The sequence below is a fragment of the Mixophyes fleayi genome, chromosome 6 (assembly GCF_038048845.1).
Source record: "Mixophyes fleayi isolate aMixFle1 chromosome 6, aMixFle1.hap1, whole genome shotgun sequence".
Classification (NCBI taxonomy): Eukaryota; Metazoa; Chordata; class Amphibia; order Anura; family Limnodynastidae; genus Mixophyes; species Mixophyes fleayi.
The window spans coordinates 39,486,737-39,511,335 of NC_134407.1; the positions used below are offsets into that span (position 1 = coordinate 39,486,737).

At 38.0% G+C, this 24,599-nt stretch overlaps 1 protein-coding gene across 1 annotated transcript in view; it reads left to right on the forward strand.

Moving 5' to 3' along the window:
• The window catches only part of RTKN2 (rhotekin 2), a 56,608-nt gene extending 34,148 nt beyond the window's left edge, over positions 1-22,460 (forward strand). The window contains exons 6-12 of the mRNA XM_075216336.1: positions 322-519; positions 3,041-3,135; positions 4,707-4,813; positions 5,616-5,747; positions 6,811-6,976; positions 17,318-17,425; positions 20,209-22,460. Coding sequence (XP_075072437.1) covers positions 322-519; positions 3,041-3,135; positions 4,707-4,813; positions 5,616-5,747; positions 6,811-6,976; positions 17,318-17,425; positions 20,209-20,756 — 1,354 coding nt within the window. The 3' untranslated portion in view covers positions 20,757-22,460. The remainder of the gene's footprint in view (positions 1-321; positions 520-3,040; positions 3,136-4,706; positions 4,814-5,615; positions 5,748-6,810; positions 6,977-17,317; positions 17,426-20,208) is intronic.
• Positions 22,461-24,599: the final 2,139 nt, after the last annotated feature.

Below are 24,599 nucleotides of genomic sequence, written 5' to 3' on the forward strand. Positions count from 1 at the left end.
AGACTTAACTCAACTCTGGAGCTGGTTGATCTATACTTACATTGTGCGTTAATCGTTATGTAAACCACTAATAAATCGGTTCTCTTTAATAAGTACTTTTCTAAATGAAATTAAAATAAATATATATGTATTATACTTAGGTACTTTATTTGTTTACCTTTCATGTTTCTTCATGATCTGCCTGATTATTAATAAGCTCTTAATTATAATATGCGATTGAGTAACCCTTCAGCTTTTTATGTCCTTTAATGTAAAGTACATATCTTTTTATTGTGTAATATAATAATTTACAACACAGCAGATGTTTACTTGTTTTTGCAGCGCTGAAGCAAGGCCAGACTTTCAATTAAAACTGGAGGTATATAGCTGCAGCATGGAGGAACAGTCTATAACAAACACTCCCAAGAAACTCGCGCGGAAGCTTAGAAACTCAATTGGGAAATCTACAGGGAAGAAATTTAATTCAGAACTTGAAGAATCTGAGACAGAAGCTTTTTTGTTCTCCAATCCTCACATGCCGTGAGTTATTCTTTCAACTAATATTACCATTAAAATGTGTGTGTGTGTGTGTGTGTGTGTGTGTGTGTGTGTGTGTATATATGTATGTATGTGTGTGTGTGTGTGTATATATGTGTGTGTATATATGTGTGTGTGTGTGTGTATATATATATATGTGTGTGTGTGTATATGTATATGTGTATATATATATATATATATATATATATATATATATATATATAATTAATTGTTAATAGTTTGGAGGGTGTGCTTTTTCAACATTCTTACTATATTTATTTGTAGCTGCTATATGCAAATATAGTTAGACTTGAACTTGTTTCAGGACAATGCACCATTGTTGTTGTTACTGTGTTATCCTTTGTTTATAAGTTACCAGCATATTATGCAGCACTATACTGGTTTTTACCTATAACATTATTTTGATTACTTTTTTTTAAATTATCTTTCTCATCAACATGATTTGTTGCTGTGAATCCTGCCAGTGAGGTTTAGCAAAATATGTTACATAAAAAGGCAAATGTTATTGATCAGCTTTTTTTTATCCTTGCATAATTGCACATTTGCTATCAGTGATCATCTTTAAAAACATGATCGTGGAAAGGAAAAAATCCCCTTGGTTAGCAGAACAGGTGTGTATTAGGCTTGCGGTCTCCTAGGTAATGGAAATGATTTTCACAGATGGTGGATTCACAGCTTAGTTTTTAAGATGTTTTGACCTGCTATGTTTTGCTATTTTAATATTTCTGTGCAATATCGGTATCATTGTTTTAAGAGCTGTATTATGTGTCTCTTGTGAGTTATAATAGAGAGGAAGGGCAGTATGTGTTTATGGTTTTGTGTATTAAATTTTTTTATTTTTTTTTATAAGAACCAATCTCTTATATTTATTGTATAACTGTATGTTGTTGTAGCCAATATCCACAGCGCCATGATTCTGTGTATTATTAGTTGTGCTTTATCCTTCTACTATTAAGAAGGTTTATAACTTACACATTTTTCTTGGGCTTATTGCCATGCAGCTGATACCATATACAATATGGGATATACCGAGCACAGGCTTGTTTTTCTGTGGTTTTGTTTCAAAATATTGCCTTATTGTCATAGCAGCTGTCCATCAAGCCAATATAAGGCACATTTGGGTATGGCTCACAAGTCAGCCCTTGCTAAATGTAAACCCCTATAGCTGGGAGGTGAGCACATCTGATTTTAACTGCATTTTAATGCTGTTTAAAGCATATAGGTCAGTGTAGGACCTGCATATAATGAGGTGCCCTTGACCCTGGGATGCAGGCTTAAAGGATTTGATCAAAATATGAACTAATACCTAATGTTTTGTTAATCAAATGTATCAACAAATCACACACTGGGTTAGCTTGGTTGAGCTATGTCTTCTTAACAGGCTAATGGATTCGTTAGAGTTTCAAGGATGCAACATATTAAATTATAGATTTAATATACAAAAGTACAGGGTATACAGATATAAACAATTAATAGATTGACATACACAAGCAAAACAGTTTAAAATAAAAAGGGTTACATTCAGATTAGCACTTGCATGAATTGCATTCTGGCCAAGGGAAATTTGGCTTGGAAGATGGACAGCTTTTCAATGTGAATTGATTTCCCAGTTTCAAAGTCTGACAATTTTCTGTGTCTCATCTCAGCATTTTAAAGATGTGTCCCTACCCCCAGGGGGTTGTGGTCTGTGACACTTTTTTCAATCACCATTTGCATGTTGCCTGATTTACTAACCAATTCTAGTATGTGATCTAACTTTTCTGTAGAGCGTCGCATCAATCCAATTTTATCATTAATAAGTCCCCTATGACTCTGTACATCGTTTGATACCAAACATGATGAATTTTGACACTGTGACATACCCTTTTCCAGAGATATGTGATTTTAGCTGTTCCCAGATACCACCCGAACTTGTCATTCACAACCCTGGTGTGATTTCTGCTCCTCAGTATACAGTGCCACCCAGATTTCCCAAAATATGAACTATGAAGACATTTTCCTTTTGAAGGTCATATTTTTACATACCTGTATAGGCCTTCACATGCTGCCTACAAGGATCTCCAGCTGTGATTGGCCCCACAAAGTCTATTCAGGTGTCCAAAACTCCATCCCAGGCCAGGCTATCTCACAGAAGAAGCTCTTTGAAGCTGCCCCAGGTGACACTCTAATGGCTTTACACATTCCAATGTGTGAAAAGATAAAATACATTTACATCAGACTCTGTCTTCACATTTTACACTTTAACAGCTCAATATATCCATGGATTCATTTGATATAACCTGATATTTAATATTTACACTGCAGTTATGATTTATCCATTATAAATAACTGTAAGCTCTCTATGTTCACGACAACATTGCACAAATTATTTAACACTAAAGGGCTCATAGGACTAATTTTAAGGTTTCCTGTCTCCTGTAAATGTCATTGAGTGATTGTTTTAAAGCTAATCAAACTTTTACTGAAAAACCCTTACGGATGTATTTGTTTTGTCACCTTTTAGGGGAGCAAAGTACAGCCTCCTGGCTCATATTACGTTCACTCTGGACAGTGTGGAGGATAGCTTCGGAACTCACGCACTTACTGTCACTGGGCACGGTAAGTGTAGGCAGAGTGGGCCTGAATCATTAAGGAAAGTAAAGCAAAGGAGTAACTTTGCACCTAGGCAATACCATGTTGCATTGGAGGGGGAGGCAAATTTAAAATGTGATGGCAGATTTATAGTTGGGCTAGGGCATGTCCTAGATCAAGCTTAAATTGCAGTGTACAAATAAAGCTATCAAGTATTTGTGTGCTACATGAAAAAACAGCCAGTATTTTCCATATGTGCAAAATAATAAACTAATTTGCACTACTTGCATTGTAACATGGTTTTGTCCAGGAGAAAACTTACTAATTTTTTTGCCTTACTTTCCTTAATGTATCAGCCCCAGTATCAGTAAAAATTATATAGACTACCTCTATAGCATACCTCCAAAGAGGAAGTGCACAACGGCACACACATTAGGAAGTCTGTATACTACATTATTAAATACAGAAAATGGATACTGAATGCATAAATCAGAAACTAAGAGAGGATTCCTAGGCACTTGGACATCTATATCCTTAAATATAGCGAGTCTGCTGTTCACTGAGGGAACGTGCCACCTCCCTCAATATAGCAACAGACAGAATAGAACAGGAGGAGCGCCAAGCTATATACGTATTGTATTATATTATATTATGTCACATATAAACAGAGCAATTATTTTGAATAATGCAGAAAAAACACAGTAGGCTCCCAACTTAAAAGAAAAAAACTATTAAATATTTAAGTTAGGAGCCTGCTGTGTTTTTTCTGTATTATTCAAATGAATTGAAAGCGTACATAGCAGTTGACAAGTAATATCACTGATGTACAAACACTAATAGGTTCTAATCTAGGTTACATACTTACAGGTTAATAGTGAAAGAAGCTTGTAATTAACCAAACAAAAGGTGATCAGGTAAGGGGAAGGCAACTCTCATTAGTTTTTCTTGATTTTATAAAGTGGTAAATTTAATGCATCAAAACGAAACCGTTTTTAATTTAGATACATAATTCCTGCTTGAACTTGAAACTCAAAACTGCAAAATAACATGGCCCTAAAACAAATGGTGCATAAAAATATTTAAAAGCTTTTTGGCCACAATTAATGCTATCTCATAGCATAGGCCGATGCCTGCAAAACAGGGGGAAGAGAGTCCCGGGTGTCTCCTAAGCACAGATTTTCACATATCTGTTGTAGGCGAAGGATAGGACACTGGTAATGAAAGTGAGCCAGGCACACAGATCTGGAATGATGGTGGGAGGGTTGGTAAGTGGCACAGGTTGTATAAAGAATGTTCAAACAAGGACACACATGACGAACAATGAATTGACGTAAATGGATATAATCTATCAATATGGTATAGGGCATATCCATGGATAAAACCTGTATGAACTGGGATTTTCAATATTTGCAGAAAGTCAGTGTCATTAAAAATATAATTCCATTACTAGAAAGAGCATTTTAGATAAGTTGTCTAAAAGCACCTGTTTATTTCGGAGCTGTAGTAAATGAATGAACTGACTTTTTTAGGTGCTTTTTGATTTCTAGTTTATGACCTCAGTTTCTGTTTCATGTTTTATTTTCTGTTCCCATTGGCAGAAGAGTCGTCCTTTTGGCTCCCTTTATACGGGAGTCTATGCTGCCGTTTGGTCGCACAGCCAGCCTGTATGACGGATGAAGTGATGATGGGGTTTCTTAACCAACAGGTACAAGCTTGTTACAAGTACAGAGGACACTATACCACAGCAGCAATGTCACTGACCACAACATTTACATTGTCCTCACTCTGTGAATAGGAAATGGCTTCAGATGTAGTTTGTAAAGCAGAAAACAAAGAAACTTTTTAGGTTGAGGTCTCCTTTTTTTTTTATTTCATACCCAAGATGGTACACCTGTCTAACCTTTGTTTACAGCCCCTACAACAAATATTACGAGCAATACAGTGACAATCCTTTAGATGGCTCCAGCATATTCTGTAGTGCTGTACAATCAGAGAAACCGGTGAATAGAAATGCAGGAACATGCAATGAAACGGGTCAGTGGGCCCAACAATCTTGTTTTCTTTTCTCTTCTGTTCAGTTAATAGGATCAGTGTTTAGTGTATGTATCTTTCTTAGAAAGAGCAATTGGACACATTATGTTTCCCTGCGATGTAAATATTGCAACAGGAACATAAATAATTCATCCTATGCTCCCGTATGTCCACCGGAGCTAATCAGGCATAACTTGGTCAGCTGTTGACAGCTGAGTTGAGTATCTGTACGACAAATCGGTGTAATTGTAGATATGAAGCATCCCATAAAGAATTATGTAGCATTATTATTTAAAGCGCAGCTGTCACCTACACATGCATCCAATCAACCTGCTGCGTTTATCCACTGCGCGCTTTGTGTGTTGCCCACAATTTTCATAATAAGTTAGATTTTTTAACAAAAAGGTGATTTGTTTGGGGATATTTTTTAATTATAAACTATGATGTCTTCACTTTTCTTTCTTGGTTTTCTCCAGGAAATGGTTGGTGGTCTCCGTAGCTGCATCAGGCTGTACTGTGTACTGAGAGGTGTGAACCTTCAGTGTTACTACACACCAGAAGAAATTGAGGCTAAAATTGAACCAAGTATTACCATTCCCATTACCAAGGTAAACTTTATTTATGCGTCTGTGTGTGTGTATACACTAAATAGTTCTTGATTTGGATTTATGAAATAAAACTTATAAAGTCTAACCTGCTGCTATGTATATGATTAGATAACCAAACACCCTTATTACATAGTACGATGGAGCACCTCTTTAGTGCTTTGACTAGTACCTTCTTAAGGGTTTCCTAAACATGGCGATTGCCTGACACAGACCATTCCATTGGAACTGCAGTCACACAACTTGAAGCACTGTCTAAATCAGTGTTGGCTAACCTGTGACACTCCAGGTGTTGTGAAACTATCAGTCCCAGCATACCCTTCCAGCAATAAGCTGCTATATATTGGCAAAGCATGATGGGACTTGTAGTTCCACAACACCTGGAGTGTCACAGGTTAGCCAACACTGGTCTAAATAGTGTTTATTGAACCTACCATAAATATGACGTAAGTGCACTGAATTCTTGATGGGGGAGAGGCAGCTTGCACCATTTCTCATATGGAAAGTGTTGAAAAATAGTGTTACACGAACACTATTTTATGAGTTCATTCAGCAGATCTTACAGCTTGTGATCACTAAGAGCCTGTGCTTAAGACCTCTAAAGGCTTCTGGTGTTTCTGTGGCTTCCGCTATCACTTATATCGAAAATAATGCGGCGGCCTTTCAATCTGAACTCCATTGCATTACATTCAAGCATTTTTTTCTACATTTTATATATATATATATATATATATATATCTATCTATCTATCTACAGTAGGATATTGCCCTGTCATTTGTGCTTTCCCCTACCTACAATTAGGAAAATCAGGAGGTTCTTGCCTGTAAGACATATGCGGCAGTGTTTGTTTTATGGAGAGAATGACCAGAGAGGATGCGAAAAGTTTTTCTATAGGCACTACCTGCTGACTTGCATAATGATATGTGCTATTATTTCTGGTCCTCTGTTTCACAAGCGTCAGGGTTTTTAGAGGGAGAGGATTTGTTTATAGGATATAAAATGGTTTTTTTTTGTTTTTTTTTTACATAAACATTTGAGACTCTTTTATAAAATGTTTCCATTTCAGGAAACCAGAATTCGGGCCGTGGAGAAAGATTCTAAGAAAAGAACGAACAGTTTTACTATTATCAACCTGGTGTCTGGTGAGCCGGTAACTAAAATATTTTCAGCTGACAGCAAAGAAGAGCTTCAGAAATGGATGGAGACTTTCTGGCAGCACTTTTACAACCTCAGTGAGTTTATTCATCTGCTGGTCTCCATTGAAACTGTGTACTCCTAAGAATGTCATTTGTTACCAGTGCTGATTAACTAGATCTTCTATCCACCCCTGGTCTTTGTAAATAAATGTTTAGTCTTGGAGCAGGGCCTTCTCTGCTCTTAAAATGGTAATAATACATTTTCTTTTTTGTTGCCAATCAATTATGTGGTTGCTGCCTATACCAGCCCTCCAGCTAGTTGAAATTCACTTGTAGTTTGTTAGCGACTGGAGGGAGAGTTGGAGTCTTAGAAATGTTACTGGAGAGACCTCAATCTCCACAAATGTCTCAATAAGTTACCTGTTACCTGAACAGAGCTGATACTAAACCAAACTCCATGAGCAGCAACCTATCAATTTACTGAGAATCAGTGACATCACTGGGAACCAGTGACATCACCGGGGAATCGTCATAATCACCATTTATTTATATAGCGCCACTGATTCCGCAGCGCTGTACAGAGAACACATTCACATCAGTCCCTGCCTCATTGGAGCTTACAGTCAAAATTCCTTAACATACACACACACACACACACACACACACACACTAGGGTCAATTTGATAGCAGCCAATTAACCTACCAGTATGTTTTTGGAGTGTGGGAGGAAACCGGAGCACCCGGAGGAAACCCACGCAAACACGGGGAGAACATACAAACTCCTCACAGATAAGGCCATGGTCGGGAATTTAACTCATGACCCCACTGCTGTGAGACAGAAGTGCTAACCACTTAGCCACCGTGCTGCCATTATGTAAGATGAACCATTATCTATAAAAATGCACCCCATCAATTCAGCAGGTCACTTGTTTCTAGAGAATTTCCGCCTCCACTATGTGTAATCGACGGGTGCACCTGCATTGTGCTGAGAAGTACTTCTTTAGATGTGTGTTAGGTGTTACTATATAAATAGGACTGCAGGAAAGTGTATAGCCACATGCTTTACTGATAGAGTAAGAGCAGGCCCTCAGGGAATCTGTTTCCACTTTAACACCATAGGCGTGTGTAGTCCTTTAAAATAATAAAACTTCTAAAATAAAAGTTAACAAATCTCTGAGTTTAAATAGTTTGTGTAAAGTACACCAATGTATAAGGAAACATATGCTTTAATAAAACCAAACAAACATATTGACCTAATTGTCGGAGAGAAGAAAAGAAAGATTATCTTATAATGGGGGCGCTCCTCTATTCTCAATCTTAATACACTGATAAAAAGTCACTTATTGGTTAAAATACTTATCCACAAACATTTTATTTGGCCAAATTTTCTAACATAAACATATAGTAAAAATAAAACAAAAGTGCTTCAAAATGAAAAGTAGCAGCTACTCCAGCTCAGCACACCCCAACCAGCAAGGGAGCGATCTAGAAATGGAAACAGAAATATAGCCGGAGAGCGCTCATAATGCAGCCATTGTTCAACACAAATAAAATGTGTATAGTTCTTATATAACTGTGTACAATTAATAAAATTCAAAAAGGCTTCTCTGTAATTCTCCTGAAGTTGTCCCACATCAGGATATGAATCCAAGGAACAAGCAGTAAATTCTTATGAAAAGCAGAGAAAAAGCCACAAGTGGCCACGACATGTGTGGAATAGTTTCCAAAAGGTTTTATCACAACGGTTAAAAACACTTACAGTAATAAATAAAAATAGAGCTTATCTGTATTGTCACAAAAAGTACCTTTCTGTCAGGCAGAGCTGGGAGCTCTGTGTGTTTTTACCCGGTGGTAAAAGGGGATTGCCCCAAATCAGTATTGTGGGAAATGGGGAGGGGACTAAATAAGTTTATTGGAATAGTCCCACATCTATAGAGAGCATGAGAGTATATTGTGGATGTGAACGATGGTGTTTAGGAAGACACAGAAGGGAGGGGAGAGAGTGAACGAATGCTGTCTGATTCTATATTATCCTGGGTAATTTATAAAGGTTGGGTAAAGTCCCGAAACTTGTTGACCACTTTACGGGGGTCATGTGTTAAGGATCCTCCTTTGGATAGATTGATCTGGTTTGGGTCTGTTTGTTGGTGGGGGGCATCTAAAATTGTCTCTCATATTGGAAGCTTTTTAGATAATAGCTGTCCTCTAAGAGTTGAGGTTTTCTGAGGCACTTTGTGGGATGGGTATTGTTGTTTGGCTAGCAAGGGATCAATTCTGCAATCTCTAGGGTAGATTTCTTCTTTAACACTATGGTGTCCCTCGCATGGATGTACGAATTATCGGCTCTGACAAAGTCGACAGACTTAACCACTACGAGTTAACCCCGAAACCAATAACATTGATAGTATGACAGTATGCACTTACCATATAGCAGGCAGTCATTCTGTCCTGCAGTTCTAATGATGCACAGATGTAACATGCGACTGTCAGATCTATATAAAGAAATAACGTCATTTTTAATAGACTCAGTGCAAATGCCGCCTTTAAAGCAGCAATGCCCGGACCCGCAGTCTGGATTACATTATACAGACGGTGGGGCCACCCATTTGCCGCTTTAAAAGCGCCATTTGCACTGTGTCTATTAAAAATGACGTCATTTCTTTATGTAGATCTCTGACAGTCCCTATTTACATCTGTAGATCGTTAGAGCTGCCGGACAGAATGACTGCCTGCTATATGGTAAGTGCATACTGTCATACTATCGATGTTGTTGGTTTCGGGGTTAATTTGTAGTGGTTAAGTCTGTCGGCTTTGTCAGAGCTGATGACACCACTACCACCGCCTCGGATAGCATCCCTACGGGTATCTCATAAGCTTGCCCAGAAAATATTTTCGGAGGCGTTGATTAAAAAAAATGATTTAATTGTTTCGATCCCCAAAGTGAGGGAGCGATTTAGGAGGGCGGCATAGTCTAATTAATAATAAAATTATCACGGGTGAAGTGTGTAATTTCGAATTTAAATAAAACTGGAATTGGGGGTTGATATCAGGGATGGTTATTTTCTGTGTGAGTAAGAAGCCTGTCTGTGGGAGTACATCTGCTGGGGCCTGAGCAATGAGTAAAATCTATAGCTGGGGATTTTTTCACACGCCATGTTGGTTTTACAGCTCCAATAATGCTGAATGTTTTGAGTCCTTCAAGGGGGGGCCTGAGGAGTGTTAGGGAGTACAGCAATAGATTTGTCTATGTGACCAAAATAAGGTGTCCTTATGCATCTTGCCTGACGTGTTCTAACCGCTTCGCTAAAAGGGGCTTTGCTTTGCTTTGGCACATATATGGAGACCAAAGTGATAGTAGTGTCTACCTTCTGGATCAACAAATGAGGGGAAGGAAACTCTATTGTGTATTAGGATAACACCTTTTTGTTTGCCATCTGCTGAAACATAAAAAGTCTGGAAAAACTGAAAAACCATCAGCCCCCCTCCTCCATTCTGCACATTTTCAACATCGACGTGCGTTTTTTGGGAGAGTGGAGGCCGTCACCATTAACAGATAGCAACGGTGGTCGGCATAGCTGTTCAGAGGGATTAGGGGCACGAATGCCAGGCCTCTAGTTGCATTGAAGGGGGTGCATAACGACCAGTCGACTGAAAAACAGTATCTGGAGAAAAACACACAAAAGGTGAATATTGGGAGCAGATGGTGGGGAACAAAAAACAGTAAAGGGTAAAACTGAAGTAAACAGAGAAAAGGTCCATCTACATGTAGAACAAATCATTGTGCCCAACTACTCTTTTTAAGAACAGTTTGAGCCGAGTTGGTAATCGCCATGTCAAGGAAGAGGGTGCCTGGTACTAGAATGGAGTTGTAACAATTGAATATCTAGACTAATCTAGGATGAGTTTGCTTTCGTAGTGAAACAGTCATGCACAAGGTTAAGGCTGATACAAGCGAGGTCCCACTTTATGCCTATTTGGTGAGGGAGCTGTCTCAAATCATCGAGGTGGATTGTGTGGAACAGAGCTTTCCGGGTTTGAGTAAGGAAGGATGCACTGCTTAGAAAGGATAGCTTGCCCTTTTGGCAAAGTTTGATATTATAGTTATTTGGTTTCTCCAAATATCTGTCGTTGAAATAGGAAGCACCAGAGTTATTTGTAGTCATAAAATGGTATCACTGCGCCACAATGGCTGGTAGAGACGGGAATATTTGGACTCCTCTCACTTTACTTATCTCGGACAAATCACTGCTCATTATTAATGTTATATTGTACAGTGGGATACTGAAGACTGGCCAGTATAGACTGTAGTTTTTGTACTGTGTTTTTCTTTTCTTTTCTTTTTTATATTTTTTTCTCTTTTAACTCGATTTGGGTATGTCTCTAATTTACTCATTGGTATATATTACCCTGGCCTCCCACATCATATGGGGATGGGTAGGGCCCAGAAGGTGGATGTGCTCCTACCATCACGAAGGAACATATTACAGAAACCTCAAAACAAACAATCTCCTTGAGCATATTCAGTTCATGTGAACATCAGGTGAACACCAAGAATAAAAAACAGAACTTGTTGCTGGTCATAAAAATGTAAGACGATTACTATTAAGTATACAATCTAAGTCTATTTTTTAACACAGTATGCCCACTTTAAAATGACATATGAAATATTTATTTTTAATGAATAGAGTGCTAACATGTATATTTAAGATGTATCTTATTTGTCTATTGGTCTAAAATTGCAGTTTTCCTGGAAAACAAATCTGGGGCATATCTGCTGACCTGTGGGGCCGCGGGGTGTTAGTGGATATATTTTATGATTTATGTTTAAGGGAAACGCTCCTAACGCATACAGCCGCTATGAAATCTTTCTCTATCTGACTCCTTTCTCCTCCTCCACTTGTGATAATGTCTCCTGTGAGTACAATTAGTATAAGCCACATACAGATTGCATTTCCCAAAAGCCTGCATCTAATTAAACATTTTCTCCAGCAGCAGACAATGAAATATGGTCTTTTTTTTTCTTTCTTGGTAGATTTAATTACCATGTTTCTGGTGTTTAAAAACTGACATTTTGTTGCAACATTAATTTTAACAAAGGTAGAAAAAATAACTAGTACATCTGCTTAATTTGTTATTATTCAGAAATTTAACTCGCTGATGCCTATTAAGCATCTGTATTTTATCACCACAACATTCGTCATATTATGAGCTCTAGTTCACATATCCTGTGGGCAGCACAGTGGCCTAGGTTAGCACTTCTGCCTTACAGCACTGGGGTCATGAGTTCGATTCCTGACCATGGCCTTATCTGTGTGGAGTTTGTATGTTCTTCCTGTGTTTGCGTGGGTTTCCTCCAGGTGCTCCGGTTTCTTCCCACACTCCAAAAACATACTGGTAGGTTAATTGGCTGCTATCAAAATTGACCCTAGTCTCTGTCTGTCTGTCTGTCTATGTCTGTGTGTGAGTGTGTGTCTATATTAGGGAATTTAGACTGTAGGCTCCAATGGGGCAGGGACTGATGTGAATGAGTTCTCTGTACAGCGCTGCAGAATTAGTGGCGCTATATAAATATATGATGATGATGATCCTGTGACTGATTCACACAATTGAGTCTCATTAAATGTAGTTTTTATTGTACAATATGTTGCGGTTTACATCATGTATATAGTTTTCAAATTACGATTATATTGATTTAGTACGGTACCGCAACTACTTGGACTAACACTCTAAGATAACTTTATAATAAATATATTCTAGATAAAGGTTGTTTTAGTTAACCAGTATAAAATATACAATTTCTATATTTCTTTAAAGGAAACCTTTCAATTAATCAGAAGATATTTAGTTTATTCTGGACTTCATGTACCAGTAAAATGCTGTCTTATGTCTAATAGATGTGTTTTATTTTAATTGTTTGTATATGTGTCTCACGCAAGAACAATAGACCGATTGACTTGACACATTCGTGGCACTCTTGCTTCTGATAATTAAAATATATATTTTCTATTCATGACGCTATACCCCCTGACGCCGTCATGTGACCAGTTTCAAGTCAATTGTAAGTTTTGAACAGTGGTTAAGCTTATCAAATGGCTGCCTCCATGTGGTATTGGATACATGTCTGATATGAAAAGTCGACAGTCATAATGTTGACACAGTTAAAATGTCAACATAGAAGTAAACAATAACAGCAATACATGCAAAAAATACAAAACGTTTAACCAACCCTAGTGCTGCCAGCCAGGCTGGTGCTAGCAGAATCGGAGGAACAGAAAGTGTGGGGTCCCCCCGATTTTACTATTACTAACACCAAGCTTTGGCACCCCACCCATAGGTGGTGGGTGTGGGGTAATAATAATGATTTGATCGTAAAGCATTTTGTCCCTGGTGCACCACAGGTCATAGCATGCCCAGGTGTCATTAGGTGTCTGGGCATACTGGCGCTTGTAGTTTTACGAGCACCAGCATAAACATGTCTGCCAGGGCACGCTGACACTGCAGGGACCACAAGTGTCAGAAGGCCCTTGTACCAATGACCTGCTGGGACCTGTAGTGCACCATGAAGAAATATGAAGAAAACAGATACAAGTGTGAAAAATACTTTTTATTTTAAATAAAAACACCCCTACACAATTCACCCTCTTTATTGCTCAGCTATGGTCTTCGTCTGTAATAAATCCAGTAATCCCTGGGCAGGCAGAAAAAACGCTCATGCGCTTTGCAGCTCCCTGCACGAATTACGAAGCCCAGACTGGCAAAGCCTAGTGTAATAGTAAAATCATGGGAAATCCACGCTTTTTTGTGCCCCCCGATTCTCTTAGTACCAGCCTGGGCTGACGGCAGTAGGGTTGATTAAACTGTTGGGTGGTCATGCCATTTTTTTTTTGTTTGTTTCTTTTTCTTTAAGCTCCATCCCATTGGAGACAGGCACACTTTGAATAAAGATACTTGTGTTCTATTTCTCTGACATTGCTTCTTTACGTCCAAGGTCGCTGAGAACGCCGTTATCCTCTCCACATGATTACCATTCTGTGCGTGTGTGCTGTACAAAATATTAATTAGCTATGAATACACTGGACTACGCTGTATTGATGTCCAGCCACTGCTGATTCCCTATTCCTCGTTGTAATACATCAGGCTGCCATAAATAACTTTATGTATTTAGCTGTAAACACCTCATCCAAACGTAATCCCTGATATTACATGTCATTGAAGACATTGAAATGTTTAATTTAAAGTTGACATCTTTGTGTATGAATGTGACTTCGTACTGCTCGGTTTGTTGTGTTGTCTAATAATAGTTCAACAGTGGTTACGCAAGTCAGAAAATAATGCAGCTGTGTTAATGAGTTGTCCTGGTATCGGCAGCTGACAGCACCATATGAATTGGTTTGGAACAGCTGTTAGAGAATCCTGACATCTCATGACAGCTGCTTCCAGATCATTCACCAAACAGATATGTGCTCTCTATTACATAACTTTGTGTGATGCAATGCCCTGGCCTAGTGGGATTACACATCTTACAGCATTATGCATGATGCCAGCAATGTTTTTTTTCTTAATGTCCAGTAATCAAGCTGTTTAGATCATTCATGACAATACTCCTGATCTTTGTAGATTGGTTATGATAGATATTCCTCAAACCAACTACCTTAAGAGTAGCCATCAAACTTTCATTGTAACATAAAGTACATGTTCTTCATTGGTTGGTCATATATTGTGTTCAGCATCATTTCTATTATATTAATATGGTAGATATAATCTATTAACCTATGCAATTATCGGGCAGATGCACGGCCGTTTAGTCAGACGAGTGTGTATTTTTTATTTTATTTTACCAGAACGCATTTTTGTTGATTTGGTTTTCTAACCCTCTTAAAAACCGCACTGGAGCGATTTCGGGCAAATGTGGAGGTGACTTTCAATCTTTGGTGAAATCGTTATAGAAATTGCATCTGACGTATGATTGCATTGGTGTGCGCCCAGCTTTAGGATGTTGTGATGATGATTAATATTAATACAAAGGGATTGTACATTGTCCATTTTTGGACAATTATTAAAACATGCCACAGTTGTGTTTTGGGGTTTTCTTCTGAAATAATGGAGAAATGTCCCCAGAACACTTTGTTAGGTCACCATGAAGGAACAATGTCAGTAACACATCTAGAAGTACGTTGGCATCATGCAGGAAACTGTGTTTTATCTGTATTCATCTTATTAGTCTTTGCAGGTAGCCCTTACTTATTGTCAGTGACAGTATATGGAAAGAGGGTGGGAGATAAATTTAATGGAGAATTTAGTAATCTAAAGGCAATATAGTGCTTGCCAATGTCTGTTAGAGAGGAGGATATTTATGTAATTCTGTTTTTAAATAGACAAATACTTTTAAAGGGACTTTCCACCTTGGGTGGGGATATATAATCTGCACTTCAGAGAACACCTCTTCTGCAATGCTAGATGTCTGGTCAGGGGCGCACGCAGGATTGTAAGTGGGGGGGTTTCCCCCCCTGCCCCCCCCCCCCCCCCCCCCCAAAAAAAAAAACCAAAACACACCAGAGAGCTGCTGCACTTGCGCAACAGCTCCGTTTCGGCACTGTCAAAGAAGCGTCCACGGAGGTGCTGTATACAATACAGCACCGCGGCTGCTGTACAGGACAGTGCCACTATGGTGGGCACTTAGTTAGCGGAGGGGGGGGGGTTTCTGGAGACCCAGAAACCCCCCCTGCGTGCGCCACTGCTGGTGTACTGGCTTGTACTGGAAACATCTGGAGCACTGTAGAATCCTCATTGCAGCCTTCCAGGGACATTCCCCAATACAAGCCAGTAAGGAGGTCTGTATTATAGCACAGGCCGTTCCCAGGGGGAGGGACCTTGATCAGTGTATTAGTAGGTGGGATGTTGGAGGATATGGGGGTGGGGATTGGTTGAGCTGTAAAATCCCCTGCAAGTGAGAGAAACTCTTTTTAAAAGACAACAATAGTTTTGTGATGCTTCTGCCTTTCCTCCTATGTTGTGTAGTACCTTCTTTAAACCTGTAGATGGCACTTTAGCGCATTTTCTTTGGAGAGATTTTAACAACATAACTTTCACATACCAGATATTTCAAACAATAGGGTATATTTATTAACACCCGGCAATGAGGCTGTTTTTTTATCGATTCAAGAAAATCATTTTGCTGCAGTTTATCATTAAAATATCTCCAGGGTAAGGCTGTGTGGATAGGCGGATGCATGACCTGAGCTTTCAGTTCAGCTTGGTGGAAGAAAAGGTAAAAATAAGATTTTCAAATATTTAGAAAAAAAATGAACAGTATTTACCATTGAGAAATGTTTTATTTAAATAATAAAAGTTATTGCCACCCTGAGCTGTGATAAAAGAACAAACACTGGTGCATTACATGTACCAACCACTGTGATGCTTATTAAATAGACTTCCCAATGGTTTACATGGAGTAGCTATTGTCAGCGAGACCAGGTAAAACCTATGCACCATTGGGGTTATAGTGCAAAGCCATATTGCCAGCGAAAACCACTCATTTCACCATAGATAATAAACAGACTCGTATACCACATTACCTACTTATACTGTAGTTAAAGATGCTACACCACAGTGATGATCGCAGTTTGTAAGATGAAATGTCACCAGCCAGAAGCATTTACAGTAAAGCTGGGTACACACCTATGTAATCTTACTTCAAATGTGATTTTTGTAATGATTTCACCAACAAGTGAAAGTCCTGATGAGCATGCAGATTCATGTGTACACACCTACACGATTTACCTTCGGATCTGTGCTCTTCATCTGTCATAACCATCTGCTGAAAAGATCACAATGCTGCACACTCTGCAGAAATCTGCCTACACTGTTGGTTGTGAGTGTGTACACACTGCCACATTTGCCCAAAATCGCTCCATCGCTGATCGTGATTTTTAGGAAGTTTCTAAACCCAAATCAACAGATACAATGTGTTTGGGTCAGATAAAACATGGTTGTGGGAGCGTACACACTCTTGCAATATCTGCACAATAATTGCGTAGATGTGTACCCAGCTTAAGGAAAGCGGTATTAATTGTATGTACTACTTTCTAGCATGTTGTACTTCAAGCTAACTCTTTTGAGTTTTACGCATTAACTGCAGATTTGCAGCTTACATTTTGGAGCCAGATTCAGTCCTATATTTATATATAATTAAGTCATCAGAGGTATTAAATCATGCCGGTGATCAGATAACCTATTTTATTCTAATCATTTGCATTCACCCACTGTTGATCACTACTTTATATTGTTAAGTCTTTAATAGCTATAAGAATGTTACTGGACTTTGCTCAATATAATCCTAGACATTACACACACATCTCTTAAAGGAAAATCTATATTGTACAGTGTATATGAAGATGGCTCAATGCTGTCCTGCTAACGCAGTTGTTTCTCTCTCAGGTCAATGGAAGCATTGTTCAGAAGAATTTATGAAATTTGAGATTATGTCACCACGGAAACCTCCATTGTTTCTTACAAAAGAGGCAACTTCAGTGTACCATGATATGAGTAAGTGTTATATAGAAGTGGAAGGTTAAAAGAGTAAAAAAGAATGGCGCAGAATACTGACTTTATTTGTGTTCATGTTTCTCTAGTTCAAGATAATTATTTGCGCTCACAATAATCTGACTATGGTTTTTGTATCTATCCACTAAAGTATAGATACAATGCAAAGCACAGTTAGAATATTACATGTTTCTATGCTCATTAGACTGTGTCTAATTTAAATGGACATTAATGGAAGTAGTTAAATTGACTCTTCAAAATCTTCTTTTTATATTGCCCTTTTGTATTTTTCTAATGTTTAAGTAGATTTGCCAAGCTAAATTCTGCAAGCATAGAGCCCATATTTATTAAAATCCCCCTCTTAAGTTTCACTGTTGGTTAGATACACTCTGTGAAAGAGTGTATCTAATTGTCCCTGAATCTGCTGCCATCTATCTTTAGGGAAGAGGGCTTTGTATGTTAACATGAGTGACCCATCTCCAGTGCCGTGACATTGGTCGACATTATTGGGACTGATTTCTACAGCACTAAAAACGATCTGTCCAGTGGAATTAAAACGACTGATGGCAGACAGATGAGCCAATGGTAATGATTATGTGCACAGCTGCATGCAATGCTCTTCTTTTACAGCGGGGGCAGCAGAACTATGTACAATTAGATCAGGGTTGGCTAACCTGTGACACTCCAGGTGTTGTGAAACTACAAGCCCCAGCATGCTTTGCCAGTAGAAAACTAGCTGATAGCTGGCAAAGCATGCTGGGGCTGTAGTTTCACAACACCTGGAGTGTCACAGATTAGCCATCACTGAATTAGATAATGCGATAAAGAGGAATGAGAGTATATCTAACAGTGACAATTAGTTGGGAGTTGTATATTGCAAAAAAGACTATGGATATCTTACCTATGTTTATTAAAAAGACAAAATTCCTCAAAGGTGGACATGTACTTTTGAAGTCTGTCATAATGTTGGAATGTTACAAGTTATCAGTAGAACGTGATGGGTACTATTCTTGACATTCTAGAGATACCCCTTAACAATGGCTGCTTAGTGTATTTAAAAGAAATGGACTGAGATGTGGTTCTGAGTGGCAGCGGAGTATACCTGAAATGCTTCATGTACGAACGTGTGCCTGCTTGTTCACCACGTACGTCCTAGTGCTCGCCCACTTCAGTCTTTGGTAAGCCAGATAAAATCAATATGCTCCTAGTTTTGCGAGTTGTCAGACGCTCTGGAAAATACAGAGAGAGGAGAATCATCCTCACAGGGCCAGGATACACCTCATTCCGATTTCAAAATCACTGTTTGAATGAACGGGTGCTCTTACCATTGATAGCATAAGGAGAAACAAAAAAGAAGAAAGGCAATAGATTGCCAGAGTACTCCTATCCAATCTAAATAAATAAAATATATATTTTCTCTGGTCAATGCCTTTATTAGTAGTTTATATAAAAAACATATCTAAACATATATTAGTAATGCCCTAATTAATAAGAAGTGAAATATAAGAGAGAAAAATATTAAATGTGAAGGAAAAATATAGTAGTGTATTAAAATTAACCACGGATTGTGGAGCCAGCAGAGAAAACGAGTATTTATAATTAAACCAAGTGTAAACCAATCCTAATGGCTCCTATCACTACAAGAGATAATAATATATCAAATGTATATATAATATAGAGGGGTGAATTGGATATCATACATGTATTCCTGTATATACTCAAGGAAAATAAGGACTAAGCATTACATCCCTTCCAAAGGGAGAGCACAAGGAAGAATCTATGTAGATGCATATAATATTGTATAGCCATTTGAGGTCCTATTACCCTTTCCCCAGAACATGTATTGAATATGACAGCAGTTCAGTATGAGTTCAAATGATCAAAAATATCAGAAATGAATGCTATAGCAAAGGGATATAAAAATCCCATATAAATCTGCGTCAATTACTGTTCATATAATAAGCGGGGTCCAGTATTGTATTGCCCAATCTAATAAAGGCAAAATATATATTTTATTTATTTAGATTGGATAGAAGTGCTCTGGCAATCCATTGCCTTTCCTCTTTTTTGTTGCTCTGGAAAATATGCATGGTAGAAATAATAAGTCTTTATTTAATCTGTTTTATTTATATAGCACTTGCGTAGTATGTAGCGCTTTACAAAGAATATTTAATCTTTCACATCAGTCCCTGCTCCTTTGGAGTTTACAGTATAAGTGATCTGCCCCCTGCCTTCAGCGTCACTCCCTTTTGAACCATGTTTCTGTAAAATAATTAGTACTATACTTAGCCATTCAACATCTAAATAAAAACATTATTTAAAGGAGAAACTAATTACCTATTTTCCGTAGTATTTTGTTGGTAGCAGAACTTAAACTGCTTGACAGGAACATTACAGAGACATGCTGAAATATGATTTATTTATTTATTTTAAATTACTGAAAATATGTCTGAAGCACTTGTAACTAATAGCTATATACATGCTTAATGGTTAATACAAGGGTATCAAGGGAGACTTGAACTGTTATTGCTAGTAAAATCAAATATGTACTAGACCATTTTACCAAGTTGACCACTAGGGGCACTATTGCACTGGAGTCTGTGGCTGATATTTAAAGTGCATCCGTGGCCTGCACACATGAGGACAATGTGTGACTTTGCATACCCACAACTTTTTCTGGGTAATCACCGTTGTGTATTGGCATTGGCATCTTGCATTAAAATGGAATCTATTAAGTTATTGATATATTTTTGTATTCAGTGTTTTACTACTTCACTTTTTTTTAGGTATTGGCTCACCGGTGCAATTTGAAAGCTTAACAGATATTCTGCATAGGAAAATTGAAGAAACGGATGGTCAGTTCCTTATTGGTCAAGAGGAGTCTGCTCCACCTCCCTGGGATGCATTATTCGATGGTAACCACCAATTGCACGTTGAAAGGAACACTCTTTCTCCACCTTCAAAGAGCAGCGGAGTAAACCTGACGGATGGGAAAGGAAAGAAGAGACGAGCCCCACCGCCACCCCCCAACAAAACACCATACAGTGCGGGAGACCATAAGATCACAGACCCATCAGATAAGGAGAACATCTGGTCACGTTCTAGCTTGTCTCGCAAGTCTTTTGATGTAAAATTATCTTCTATAATGCAACAGTTCCATAAGCCGATAGCTGCACCTCGAAAGTTAGTATCTTCTGAGAAGAACAGCTCAAGCAATGACCAGCTTCAGAGACACGCAGAGGAGGACTTTCCATCAAAACCAATGCCTGCTCCAAGACAGAAGTCCATAAGAGAGCGATTAGTTCCTAGGTCCTGGTTACAGTCGCAAGAATGACTTCAGTTTACCCATGATTGACTATATGTATATAGTTTGTTTCTTGGTTGTTCCTATACTATATGTTAAAACTGGAAGTTAATAATCCACAGACAAATTGACTGCAATTTGCTGCAAAGAACTCTGTGAAAAGAACAAGACTTTGTTTTCCTTCCTCTGAGCAATTTGTTGCATAGAATAATTGGCTTATTTTAATCACAATCCTATCCTCGTGTTACTTTGTAAGGTGCTCAGCCTATGTATAGGAATTTTCCGAATATCCTGAAAGAAAACTGGGCTCTTAATCTTCAAAGACGGTTTTCTTTTTTTTTCTTTTTGTTATCATTATCCGCTGGCTTGCAGACTGTTCTGCCTCATAATTACACACAGGATACATAAGTAAAATGTCAGTTTAAGTTGACTCGGAGCCATTATTTTTTTCTTGCCACTTGCTGTCCTGAGCTGAGGCTTCTAAATGATAAGTCTTATTAAGTATCTATTATAGTTCATAGTCTTTAAATATATGAAAATGGTACACAAATACACGTCTTACATTCAGTAATGGGGAGAAAATGTTTACCATGCTTACATAATATAATGTATATTTCTACTATTTTCTTTGTAGAAGGATCGCAAGATATAAACTATGTAACACCTAGTACTTTTTCATTTAACCTAACTAAACTAGTTTTTCTTAAGCTGCTTCACTGCCAATATTCCTGTCTAAGAGCATGAGAATCCTCTTACAGATGGAGCACATTTGTTTGGGGCAATAATCGCTCCCCTCCGCTATAGGTTTTCTTTCAAGGGTACAGCTAGCGCAATACAACTTAGTGCAGTGTCATCAGCAGATCGGTGGTTGCTTGATCAGCCATCTGTCCCAAAATCTGTCCGCCTTGTGTATATGGATTACCTGTTAGACAATATAAAGAAATGTATATAAATGAAACCCTAACACATTGTAATGTGGGTAGGGCGTTAGATGGTATTTTTTTATGGTAGAATGTTTTATCATTATTTTAATGAGATGGAACCAGAGAGCTCTTGGCAATTAATCTCGCTTTCTATCGTCTATTCTCTGCACCCTCAGTTGAACTGTGAAACTTCAAACCTTATATGTGTATTTGTAAGGGTGTGTGTATAGTGCTTGGGAAATCCTTGTCCTAGTTGGTGCTGAATAACTACTAATCATATGACCTACAGAATGGAGGTTGTACCAATATTCATGGAAATACAGCTTATAAATTCACTGGCATCTAGTAATATAGGAGAGTGCAGAGGATCTACGTCTGTTTATACAATGTAAGTCCCATGACTCTTGCACCCCATTCTTTACATTAATTCATTCCAACTTGTGTCAGGTGAGTCACAGGTCTCCCAGGGCTGCTAGTGCTTGGGAAAGTCTTGCCTTTAAAAGCTGTGCGCAGGTAAGCCTTAAGCCCAGATAAAATAGCATAGTATTTGATCACGTTAGGACTGACCAGGTTGGGAAGACTTTGGCATGAGCTGGTCAACTTAACATATATTTTAATATATGGAACTAACATTCCCTGTTTTTAATATAGAAAAGTATTTAAGTATTTAGTACAGCATTAATTATGTGTTTGGAGAGTGCAGAGTATCCCTGTTTTTTTTTTTGTCTACTTCTGTGTGTGTATATGTATGTATGCGTGTTATTTTTTTTTTAATATATATATATATATATATATATATATATTAGTGTGTGTATGTATGCGCAGTATGGCAGTGTCTATTGTATGTAGCTGATGTGTATACTTTAACACCCACAAAGTTCAGTTCCTCTGCTATTGCAGTTGGACTTTAGAAATGTGCTTTTTACCTGTATATTAGGTGAGTTGTGCTAAAGTAAAGGATTGCTCTTGAGAGATGTTTTTGCCCATATGTATGTAGTCCCTGCAAATTATTTGAGGTCACCTTTTGAATGCTCTCCATGGCAGAATCAATAGAGAATCATTAAAAGCAGAACACTAAGGAAAAGTATAACTATTTTAAGAATTAATTAGGATACCTCATTGCTTAGTTTCCAACTATTTCAAATTACCAGTTGCCATCTCAGATTTTGAAGATTGTCCATAGAATATTTTGACCTTGTCAATATATTTTTGAGAAAAAGGGACTCTCAGGATAATACTACTGGCCGGGTGTATGCTGAGTTACTTTTATTTGTGCTAAATCTGCTACCATTTTTTTTTTATGATTAATATTTAGAATACAAGTTTTTAATTTGATTACTTTGTGTAGTGGTCATATATTGGTTACATGTAGTATTCCATATCTGTATAGAATATAATAGAAACCTATTATGATTATATACAGAGGCCATGGCAGATTGGGTAGGTGTTGTGTCCTATGTCTGTATAGAATGTATTAGCGATTGTTTGCAGTGCCCATGTCCTGTTGGGTAGGAGTTGCGTCCTATGTCGTATTGAATGTAGTAGGAATGTATTACATTTATATGCAGTGACCCATGTCATATGGGGTTGGCATTGTGTCCTAGGTCTGTATAGAATGTAGCAGGAATGTATTATGATTTTGTGGTCATGTCCGATTGGGATGGTGTAAAACCCTAAATCTGCACGCAGTATTGCAGAAGGTTCCTTAGACACTAAGCGCTGTCACTGCTGTCTTGTTGATATACTGCTGCCACTTTAAAAATGATTTAGGCACCAATTCCTTGATCTAGAAACTGGAAATGCAAACTTTGCAGGTCTGAATCTTGGTTGTTGGGGAGGAGCCTCAGGATAGGGGCACACTGGTGGTTTTTCAGCAGCAGTTATAAACAGTGTAAAATCGCTGTGTTTATTTTCGTGAATGATTTGAGCCATTTTCTGCTGCCCCCACAAGTTGTTAAAATTTCCTCTACTGAATATTGAACATTTTTCATACAATTTTGGGACTTAATATGTACACACCCTGCAGCTACAACTTGTTACATCACAACATAATTATTCTTCGTGTGCATGTTAATATTCAAAGACCATTGCTTTCAGTAGAACCGGATTTTCGAACAGCCTGTTATCAGCTGTTGGACAATGTGGTTATGGGATAATCGCTGGCGTGTCCCTCCAATAACTACTAAATAACGTCTTTGGGAACATAATTAAGTGAAGTTTTTACCATCATCACTGTGGAAATATTGTCCATGCGCTACTAACCTTACTGTCCTCCTAGTCCTTTGATAGGCTTGTGTTAGAAATATGACAAAGGTGGACATCCCCTTATATAGTGCGTACAATAGTGATTAGCCAGCACATCTGTAAAACCTAATTTACTGTGTTTTTGCTTTTAAATAATTTGCCATAAAATTGATTTTGCAGTATCTCTGCAATCGCTTCCTTTTGGTTAATGTTTATGGAGTCTCTTTATCTTTTCTCCCACCGAGCCATGAAAGGACTTTTTGTAAAATCATCTCATTTTACATTTTACATTTCATTTAAACTCTGAAGGGAAGGGCTTTTTATGTTTTAAGGAACGGTAGGATTTCTATTAAGGTCAGTCCTATTTTTTACAATTCTCTGTGCTTACATCCTGAACACTCACTGTGAAACATGAAAATGGCCATTAAACAGGAATTGATGAATTACTGACATTTCCATCAAACGGCTGTGTACAATAGATGCTTTTGGTCCAAAGTATGGCGCAATTTAGAGAATTTTCAGATAGTAAAATTGACGACAGACACATCGCTCATTCTAAGTTTGTGTCTGTGATCTTTAATGCCTTCAGTGTTTCCTCCAATGACTCACAGACGTAAGGTTCAACTATATGACAACTAGATTCAGACAGTCATCCATCATTCATAGAACAAACCTTATGCCAGGTCTAGTTTATAAATAAGCTGTT